The sequence below is a fragment of the Zeus faber genome (assembly GCF_960531495.2).
Source record: "Zeus faber genome assembly, chromosome: 8".
Classification (NCBI taxonomy): Eukaryota; Metazoa; Chordata; class Actinopteri; order Zeiformes; family Zeidae; genus Zeus; species Zeus faber.
In genome coordinates, this window is record NC_137195.1 from 13,545,678 (window position 1) to 13,557,155 (window position 11,478).

General features: G+C 45.1%; 1 protein-coding gene across 2 annotated transcripts in view; it reads left to right on the plus strand.

Annotated features, from left to right (window-relative positions):
* celf3b (cugbp, Elav-like family member 3b) overlaps positions 1-4,018 on the plus strand; it is a gene marked incomplete at both ends in the record, with an annotated part of 28,252 nt that extends 24,234 nt beyond the window's left edge. The window contains 7 exons of one of the 2 annotated variants that reach the window (XM_080005304.1): positions 169-312; positions 791-935; positions 1,398-1,547; positions 1,700-1,765; positions 2,593-2,697; positions 3,431-3,574; positions 3,891-4,018. In XM_080005304.1, the coding sequence (XP_079861430.1) occupies positions 169-312; positions 791-935; positions 1,398-1,547; positions 1,700-1,765; positions 2,593-2,697; positions 3,431-3,574; positions 3,891-4,018 (882 nt within the window). The remainder of the gene's footprint in view (positions 1-168; positions 313-790; positions 936-1,397; positions 1,548-1,699; positions 1,766-2,592; positions 2,698-3,430; positions 3,575-3,890) is intronic. The other variant, XM_080005303.1, reaches the window with a different exon arrangement.
* Between the last annotated feature and the right edge of the window lie 7,460 nt (positions 4,019-11,478).

The window sequence follows — 11,478 nt, forward strand, 5'->3', positions numbered from 1 at the left end:
TTCATGTATTTTTAGCGTCATGTGAATCACTTTGAATTTCCCTTGTGTATGAAATGCGCTTTTTCGGAGTTCTCCTTGTCGCCCGTCCGCGCTCCCGTCGCCTTTGATGAGACACTGCTGGATTTGACGTCCCTCCGTCCTCCCGCACCCGACACCCTTGTCCCGCAGGGCGCCTCGTCCAGTCTGGTGGTGAAGTTCGCCGACACGGAGAAGGAGCGGGGGCTGCGGAGGATGCAGCAGGTGGCCTCGCAGCTCGGCATCTTCAGCCCCATGACCCTGAACTTCCCCGCCTACAACGCCTACACACAGGCCGTCAACGCACAGGCAGTGAGTGCGCACGCATGTTCACACGCACACACACACACACACACACACACTTGCATGCTTGAGTCTGTGAGGGCAGCGCGGTGGTTATGGAAGGCCGTAATAAGTTTGAAGAGGCTATCAGGGAACTAATTGGGGCTAATGTTATTAGCCAGACAACAGAACATACGTCATCTGGCATTAGCTTTCCCACAACACACAACCATTAACCCACTGACTCTGGAAGTAATGGCCTCGTAATTAGATCTCTATTCATCTGTTCTTCCATCACTCCCTCTCGCTGTCTCTCCGTCTCCCTATCCCCACTTCCTCCTGTTTTTGACCATTTCCCGATCTCCCTCTGCCCTTCTCTTTCTCTCTCTCTCTCTCTCTCTCTCTCTCTCTTTCTCTTGCTCTCCCCATTTTCTATCTTTTCTGTGCTTTCACTTTACTTTCCTCTCTTCTCCCTCTCTGTCCGTCTCTCCAGTTGGTCCAACAGCAGGCCCTGGTTGCCCAGTCAGCGTACTTGTCTCCAGTAGCAACAGTTGCCGCAGTACAAATGCAGCAGATGGCAGCGCTGAACGCCAACGGAATCATTGCCACACCTATTACGCCTATCACATCATCCTCGGGTATGAACACACGCCATACACACACACACACACACACACACACACACACACACACACACACACACACACACCACACACACACACACACACACACACACACACACACACACACACACACACACACACAGATAAAACATTAAAACATGAATATGCATAGATACCTTGGATTGTCCAGCTATCAGCTTTAAACATGTTCCATTTCTTTTCTCTGTATTTTAATAACTTTAGCCCTTGATCCATTACTATTCTACCAGGACAATTAAGGAACCTTGTTTAATGAAATCAGGGTGTTTATTTGAGTAGCCAAAAAGTCTTTTCCCGATATTAATACCTGCTATGAGTGGGTTTTACTGCCAGCCATGCTCGGCCGTTTCCCTTTTTTTCTTCTCATCAGTTGAGTTGCTGTCAATCTAAGTATCTCTTCCATTGTCATTCCGTGGACTCTGTGGTTTTTGTTTTCAGGTACGAACACCCCGCCCACCCTCGCAGCGACCCCTGTGTCAGCGCTCCCTCCGCCGCTCGGGGTCAATGGCTACAGCAGCCTGCCAGCCCCCACTAATGGACAGCAAGCCACAGAAGCACTCTACACCAATGGCATCCATCCATACCAAGGTACAGCAAAGTCCAATAGGCAGAGGAATTTAATGTCGCAATTTGGAGACAGGATCCTGTTATTATTAAAGACATTCTGAAGTAGTACAGTAGTGGTAGTCATAGTAGTTCTTTTTCTGTATCTTCATGACATTGCGTGCTTGTCCTTCTAGCCCAAAGTCCTGCAGTAGCCCTGGATCCTCTCCAACAGGCGTACACAGGCATGCAGCACTACACAGGTTAGTTTATGGGCTGCATATTAATCCCGGTCCATTTATTACGTTCCCCCTTATATTTCCCCTGAAAAACGTAATGTTGTCTTTGCAAATGCAACGGCGTTCTTCTCCACTCGACAAACGTTGTTTGCGTTTCATGGCGTAAAGAAACGCTGTCGGTTTTCTGACTGTTGATGGAAAAACTCCTCGGAAAAAAACTCAGTCGGCGAAGAACAGCCAAATCAAGCTTTTGCTGATGTATTGCACCATCTCAGTGTTTTTTTTTCATTTATTTGACATTCCGTGGCTCTGTTTCAATCTGACTGGGAGGCGTGAAGCTTGCAGGTGGCAGGCGACTCAGACACTAGTTTAACTCTAGCGAGGACATCTGGGAATAATAGTTTATTGAACGATGCTGGCAAGATGTTAATGCAAAATCAATTGCTGGGAAAAAGGGCCTTTTCTGTGGCAGTCCACAACAATGCATCTTATGGAACAGACCTTTTTTTTTTTTCTTTGACACATGTACACAAGTGTTTATACCTTAACATAACGGTGCCGTCACTTATCAATATAATTCTCAAATAGTTTGCCGTCTCGCCTTTATTCGCAGTGGAGGTAACTTGAAGGATGTTAATGTAGACAAAGGAAAATCTGTCAATTGAATATTCAAGGACTTGCTGCACCCAGCCTAAAATTCAACAAGGTGATTTATAGAGTCACTTCATTTAGCAGCTTTATAGTTTTCACCTCTGTAGTCCGCTTGGTTCTGTGAAAGCCGCCATTGGATACTTGATGTTGCCACCTGTTTGATCCAATCAGACGATGTCCCTATCTGTCTCTTCCAATAGCGGCGTACCCTGCTGCCTATGGATTGGTTGGGCAGCCGTTCCCACAGCAGCCGACCCTGGTTGCCCAGCAACACCAGCAGCCTCAGCAACAGCAGCAGAGAGAAGGTGAGGGGGACTTCCTGTCTGGATGGGGCCACGCCCACTCCTCCCTATTTCTTAGTTACTTTAAAAACGTGTTCAAACGACAAAAGTTCTCTTCTTCTTTTTTTTCTTCTTTTTTTTTTTTTTAATGATTTATACCATATATGCCTGCCTAGTCATCACCCAATCCTAGCACCTAATATCTACAGTTTACAGTTTATCTGAAGACTGCTTGAGTTACATTTGAAATCAGAGACATCGTCACACATGTTTAAGGTAAACCTTTAACCTAAACCTTATTTCTTGATCATTCCGAGTCAATCTGAGTGATTGGAATCAGAATTGTTTACATTGATTCAGAATTGGGAGATTCGCTTCAGCCGAGTCGTGTTCTTCGGTGACCGTGATTGCCCCGGTGCATCTCAGTCGGCTGAAGATAACCCTGACGCCAATCACTTGGATTGAATCCCAATGTTAGAAAAATATGGTTTAGGATAAACGTAACCAGGTTTTCCTTTAGGTTTTGATGTGGACGTCATGTCTTTGGACACATTGTGTTTGTTGACAGAATGTCTCACTCGGTAGTTACAGCAATATGCCTTCAAATCATGACAAGCAACTCTTTGTTGTTGTTCATATGTGATGTAAAAGCAGACCAATGAACTTGTGCGTGTGTGTGTGCGTGTGTGTGTGTGTGTGTGTGTGTGTGTGTGTGTGTGTGTGTGTGTGTGTGTGTGCTTGCGTGCGTCCTCCTCAGGTCCAGAGGGCTGCAACATCTTCATCTACCATCTGCCGCAGGAGTTCAGCGACTCGGAGATGCTGCAGATGTTCCTGCCATTCGGAAACGTGATCTCGGCCAAAGTGTTCGTTGACCGGGCCACCAATCAGAGCAAGTGCTTCGGTGAGAAGCAGGGGCAGCGGATGAAGGAGAAGGGAGGAAAGCAGGGGAGAGGGCAGGGAAGGGCCGAGGCAGATTGATAAATATTAGGAGGAACAATGATGGAATAAGCAGGCGGTTTGTTTTGAAGGGGTGAATCAGAAGGACGGGATCACACTTCTGAATGAAAGGCCTTTAAAGTCGGTCTTAAAAGTCAAAGAATAACATCTGACTCTCCATCTCTCCCTCCACCCTCCTTCATCTCTCGCTGTCTTCCCGTGTCCCCTTTCTCTTTGCATGTCTCTCTCTCTCTCTCTCTCGCCCCTCGTCTGACGCCCAGGCTTTGTGAGTTTCGACAACCCGGCCAGTGCTCAGGCCGCCATCCAGGCCATGAATGGCTTCCAGATCGGCATGAAGAGGCTGAAAGTGCAGCTCAAACGGCCTAAAGACGCCAACCGCCCCTACTGAGGAGCAGAGGAGGAGAGACAAAAAAAGAAAAAGGGAAGAGAGGTGAGGTGGCAGTGAGGAGAGAGAGACGGGATGGGATGTGTGCCGCTGGGTTTGGGAGGCTGGGCGGGCGGGCGGGCGGGTGGTGAAATGGGGCAATGGGAAGCAGGCGGAAAAAAAACTGTGGACGGTGAAGAGTGAGATGATGTTTTGATAAAGCTGGTATCTTTGTGATTAATGTTAACTGATGATGAAAAAAAATAAACGTTATGGAGTGATGTGAAGTATGAGTGAATGTAGTGAGGCAGGAACTACAAAGCTTAATCAACTCAGAATACTAAATTATTGTTATCCTTTATATTTTCTTTCACATTCTTATTTATTTTCTTTCCTGCTGTTGATCTTTTCCTGAAACGGCAACTTACCACACCCAAGATCCTACCGTCCAATCATTATTCGCGGGGACCCCATCGCTATGGCAATGGTTGCCTAGTGACCGATAAAGCCCTGACCCCCAAATCCTCTCACATTGTTGTAAGTTGATTGGTTGGCCTGTGTTTGGGTTGCTGTGGCGATTGATTGCCTGTGTTGGTTGCCCTTGGCGATTTCTGTTCCGTCACCTCAAGCAACCGGCCATGCTTTGACTTGCATGTCCTGTTGCTACGGTGACCACAAACCGTGTTTGGTGCATTGTGACTTTATTTTGTATTGACCTGTGCACATACTGATCAATAACTGTCAATAACCAGGACTGTACACAGCATCAATTGATAAGATTGGATTTCTGATATAACTGATCAATGCATCGCAGTAATTTGATCAATTCTGTAGCAACGCAGCTTATCGCAGCTTTGTTTTTGATCAGTTTCTGTAGTGTTCTGTTTGGTGTCATTATCATTTGAACCAATTGTTTGGGTGAAGCAGAAAGTAAGCGTGGAGTCCATGTCTATGTGTCTGTGTTACACTACTAGTGTGTAATACCAAATGCAAAACATTCTGTGTGAGTTTGTGTATCAAACAGTGAGGCCTCTGTAGTGGACGTAAACAGGAATAGCCTTATCTATTTTTTTAAGATATGGAAACTATTATATTCCTATGCTGTATAGACTAGATATTATTATTATGCTGTTCAAGCAGGTTAAATTACAACAGAGTTAATGACAAATGTCTCAAAACTAACGCCGGGGTCAGACTACACAAATCCAGCCCGATTTCGACTCGGTTTTGTCGTGGCCGCCCATATCTCGGATACAAACGTCGGGAACGAGGAACGGGCGTCTAGCGTGGCCGTGTGGTGTGACGTACGCCTCGTGACGAAAAGTCTAGCGCGTCAGAATTGTTTGTATTTTCCCGCCTAGTCCTACGAGGCAGAGTGCCCTTTGGTGTGCGCAGACCGGTATGTAAACATGGCGGATAGGAAGAGGGACGCTGCTGTTGCATTGCACCCATTCTGTATAATAATTAGCCATGCGCTCCGGGCACGGCCGGGGACGGGGGCTCCGGGGATGGAATGAAACTGATTCAGATTGGACATCCGTTGCCGACACAGATTGTCCAAACGATCGCATCGACACTGGAACGGGTCCACGATTGCTTTTTCTTTTTCTTTTTCTTTTTCTTTTTCGGAGCACAAGACCGACCGCCAGCCTCACACATAGCGCTTATGTCGCCATGATTGACACTTTCTATGTGTCTACGAACTCGCACAGCAATGATTGGCCGGGGTCGTACTCGCAGTGTTGCCAGTCCCCCGAAACCAAGACACGGCGAGAATTGATGGCCACTATCATCGCCTAATCCCACATGGTGACCATCGCGAAAGACAAAAAAATATTGTGTGGTCTGATCCTGGCATGAGCCATCTGTGATTAGGAGGAGAGGAAAAGACTCGGGGGTGAGACTGGCTTTAGCTCAGCAGTGCTCAGGATCCTGTTTGGATAACCATGTGATGTGGCATTCTAGCTGTGTTTGCTCCATCCTCTCTCTTTCCTTCTTTTGCTTTCTCCCATACTCTTACGCTTTTTGTGGCGACACTCCCCCTCCCGACCTCCCTCACCCTCTCTGCCCCACCTCCCGCTACCCCCCCCACCCCCCACCCCCCTGCCCCCCCCTCGACCGTCCCCACCTCTCTTGTCTCCTCACCCCTTTTTCTTTATATTCCCAAGCTGGTGTTTTGAGGTAAACGGTATGTGGTTATCAAGTGCCTCAAGTGCCTCTTGCTTATCGGACAGCCTTCTATTATAGGAATTCTGGGAGAAATTTTATATGGAAAAAAGACGCAATTTCTATAGGGGCGATCTGAGGTAAGCTCATTATTCGCGATGGGAACCTCAAATGCAAAACTGCTCGGTCAGTGCATAGAGGCGCCCCCATCCAGTTGTACATGACAATAACACGTATTATTACTGGAGGACTAACAGTTAATAGATAGGCTTCTTGGTCCAGAAGTATTTAAACAACGCAAAGTGTCACCCAGAATTTCTATACTGCAAATGCCAGAGAGTGATGCATGTTGGTAGTAGTCTGTTTGCTTGCCATGATTTAAGGCACATGATCTCACACACACACACACACACACACACACACACACACACACACACACACACACACACACACACACACACACACACACACACACACACACACACACACACACACACACACACACACACACACAGCTATCCAAACACTTGCAATAGGGCACCACTAATGGACTGAGTTGCATGACCCAGACACTGTGTTTGTGTGTGTTGAAGCACCATGTTGTTATTGCTGTTGAGAGGACAGAGCTCCACACCTGTCAGTGATGCCTTCCTGTTTTAACCAACTCACCCACTAAATAAACGTCTAAACCAAAACCATCTTAGGACTCAGGGATCACTAGTGGAAAAACTTTGCTAAAGGAGACTGTGGTTAGATTCTGTTTGTGCCGACAGGAAACATTTGCTTTTTTCAGAGGCATGTTTGACAACATGAGCCTGTTGGACGGATGACAGAGAAGTAACGCTCTCCCCTGTCTTTCTATCCCTCTGTCCCTGTTCATGTGTCGCTCCCTCTCCCCCCGACTCTCCCCCTTTGCAGGTGGTGAGGTTTCACACTCCGGTGGAGGTTGAATCCCAGGGTTCAATGTGCTTTCAGACTGTCTCCTACCTTTGAGCGACGTTGGAGTGCAGCCGCGTGCACACACACACACACACACACACACACACACAAACACACTTCATATGCACACGCACACACACACACACACAGACACACACACACACAAATACACACATGCACACACACATGCACATTGTTCAGACCAAACATCCGACGGCATGAAGCTGATTTACAAATGTACATAAAGTGCACAAAGACATGCTGACACATCCACACTCACACTGACACAATTACACACTCTCACGCAGGTCAGTTATGTTGTCCATACAGTTGAAGATTCTGTTTAAAAATGCTCCGTATTGAGATTGCCGACAGGGTGTCTGGTGCAGTTGATATCACTCAGACTGGATATGTGTGGAAGAAACTGAGGAATAATGATATATCACTTCAGTAGACTATAACATGTCTATACCATGTCTATTACATGACAAATATAGAGGGACCGATGTTTCTTAATAAAAAAATGAAAATACAAAAAGAATAATAAATAAGTAGGGTAGAAAGACTTGGGAGAAGATCGTAATGACCTGTAAATAATTTAGTTTACGAAGAGCAGCATTTAAAAAATGACAAAAAATGCAAAAAGAATACTACTTTAGATAAACACTGAACAAAACTCAGTAACATAATAATTATTATTATTATTATTATTATTATTATTATTATTATTATTATTAATAACATCCTCATCTTCATAAAGGAATACTGCATTCCAAATTGTAAAAGGGGAAAATCACTAACCTATTTTAAATTTCTACTTAGAGTTTAGCTGACACAAGAGGGTGGGGGGGGATTGCACCTTGGATGGGAGGTTTTAATATTGGAGCTAATTTTTTATTTATTTACTAATTTATCAATTATTTTGTTTACTGGGCGGAGGGTTTGAATGGGTTGCAATATTTTGATTTTAGAATTTTCTATAGAAAACCATTTGAGGGCCTGTTTCTGTCAGACTCTTGCAATTGAGTAATTATAATTATGTATTAATTATTACAACAATTATATTTATTTCTAAGTTATTGAACTGTTTCTGATCCAATCTCTTTTTAAGTTAAAAATAAAAAAAAATATCATACAGAATCTGCTAATGTGAATTACTAATTGAGTGTGCGTGTGCGTGCGTGCGTGCGTGTGTGTGTGTGTGTGTGTGTGTGTGTGTGTGTGTGTGTGTATGTGTGTGTATGTGTGTGTGTGCGTGTGTGCGTGCGGGCGCGGTTGATGGGTTTGGATTATTTCCGACAATACATTTTCGATAGTTTTGGTTTGGTTTGGTTTTTGGACTGTTTATCTGACGGCAGGGTGTACTACTGCCTTCTGGTCAGCAGGGGGCGCAACAGCAGAAAAATATGGGCGGTCTGCGCGCACGTGTGTATGGTATGCGCGTGACAAGCGCCTTATCTTTATGCGTTCATGGGAGTGGGCTTCTTGTTTATCAGGGTAATTAAGATGACCTCTGCTTTTTCATTAAGGCCTATCTACATTTCACAGCCAACTATGAAACGATAGGGAATGGGTGTTTTTCTTCCTCTCCAGAATTTGCCCAAAAAAGTAAAACATATATGTTATTATTATATGATTATAAGCATCCCACAGATACTCCATCGGATTGAGGTCTGGGAAATTTGGAGGCCCAGTCAACACCTTGAATTCTTTGTCATCTTCCTCAAGCCATTCCAACAATTCTTGCAGCGTGGCAGGGCACATTATCCTGCTGGATAAATACCACTGCCGTCAGGGAACACCGCTGTCATGAAGGGGTGTACTTGGTCTGCAACAGTGTTTAGGTAGGTGGTACGTGTCAAAGTAGCGTCCACATGAATACCAGGACCCAAGGTTTCCCGGCACAACATTTCCCAGAGCATCACACTGCCTCCGCTGGCTTGCCTTCTTCTCATCATGCATCCTGGTGCCATCTCTTCCTGAGGTAAACGACACCTACGCACCCGGCCGCCCGATGATGCAAGAGAAAACGTGATTCATCAGACCAGGCCACCTTCCGTTGCTCCATGGTCCAGTTCTGACGCTCCATTGTAGGTGGACAGGGTCAGCATGGGCACTCTGACCGGTACGCAGCTCCATACGCAGCAAGCTGTGATGCACTGTGTTGTTCTGACACCACCAACATTAACTTTTTCAGCAATTTGTGCTACAGTGGCTCTTCTGTGGGATCAGACCAGGCAGGCTAGACTTCGCCCCCCACGTGCATCAATTAGCCGAGAGCGCCCATGACCCTGTCGCTGGTTCACTGGTTGTCCTTCCTTGGACCACTTTTGGTAGGTACTAACCACTACATACCGGGAACACCCCACAAGACCTGCCATTTTGGAGATGCTCTGACCCAGTCGTCTAGTCATCACAATTTGGCCCTTGTCAAAGTCACTCAGATCCTTACGCTTGCCCATTTTTCCTGCTTCCAACACATCAACTTCAAGAACTGACTGTTCACTTCCTGCCTAATATATCCCACCCTTTGACAGGCACCATTGGAACGAGATGATCAGTGTTATTCACTTCACCTGTCAGTGGTTTTAATGTTGCGGCTGATTAATAAACTCTCACCAAGGGGTCATTATAGGATTCAAAGATGCACACATCTTCACTTAAGAATGTAACTACATTTATTATATCAACACACAACAGCTATTCAAGACAACTACAATAAGTTAGAATGGTGGAGGCTGTTTTCATACCACTTCAAACCAGCGGAAAACTGCAAGGACAAATGAAATGCTGACCTCGTCCCTTTGAACCCAATACCCCTCATCCTTATCAATTGCCAACACTGCAGTCGAACACACCATCTAAATCATAGGTGGCTCATGCTTGCACAGATGCAGCCTTTTCTACATTTCTGCACCTTGTACTCACACATACTGCCACACATACAGCGCCATGTGTCAAGAGCTCAACTGTACCTACACACGTATGAAGAAAGTGCAATCCAGCTTTCTATCAACCCCAGTCTATCTGTATGAATTATCTTTTCTGCAGCAAGATGGGGTGTAAAGGTCGATTGCGAGTAATTTGTTTCTCTGCTTTTTTTTTTTCCCCAAAAGCCAAGCACACAATAGGCTACTCATGCACCAAAGGTACAATATAAATAAGCACGTTAGAATCTATCCTGCACTCGCATCTGGTTGAACTTAGAAACAGGTGTGCACTCAAGGCACTCAAATGTTGCTCCAATGGTTGATGTATGCTTTGATTGTTTCTAGCCTCTCATGTAAGGTCTCAATGTCGCTTTGGACAAAAGTGTCTGCTCGATGAATAAATCTACACAAATGCTTATGGGGGTTGCCAACGGTCGAAATCCGGTTGTTCACACTTTATCTTCTGTACTGTCCTGTGGTTTAACATGCAACTTAAACATTACTGAGCAAAAGTGCTTGAAACATCTTACAACAATCTACCGAACCCCCCCACTGTCATTAATGAGGTTGAGTATAAGAATATTGTTGAAAATATATGTTGCATTTATTAGAGGTCCAGCCCCAAAGAGGCTGGAGCCCTATTGTTTTTGATAATGATAACTGACGTTAGTAGACTATGGATCTCATGGATCCCCTATACTCACAGACAAGATGAATAAAATGTGTATTCCGGGCGATTCCGACATGCCGTCGTCCAAGTTTGAACCAGATCGGTCCATTATCGTGGAATAATTTGGTAAAAAACTTTCTTTTTAATCAGTGCTGCTATGTGTGCGAATGCGCAAATGACGGCTCGCATGGGTCACAAGATAGCATTGCAGTCTAGTGATTGGTCAACAACTAGGTCCTCGCCAAGATGGCGGCACGTGCGGATGGGACGGACGTCAGACTTTCATGGATGTCATGGATCCGACAAACTGACAGACAATCTAAATAAGATGTGTATTCGGGGCAGTTCCAATATGCCGTGGTTCGAGTTTCATCCAGATCAGCGGTTCAGTATTGTGGATGGCGTATGTGATACAATGACTCCTGCACCAAGATGGCGCCACACATAGACGCATGCCGCAACGAATCCCCGCGTGCATGCGCAAGTTGACAGTCCACATGACGTGAGTCAGTAACCCAAACCTTAAGATACTGTCAAACACAGATGTAATCTTAACTAAATGTGAATTTTAACTAAAGGAATATACAATACAAACTTTTAACCACACGAAATTACCAAGTGACAGGTATTATTTTACCAGAAGACATTTGTATTAAACAAAGTGCAGCGTATTCAACTTTATATATATATATATACATGTACATATACATGTGTAAATATATACACTTCTGAGGACAACTGACTGTAGGCTCCTTTTTTTCCTGCAAAAACTGCAGGTG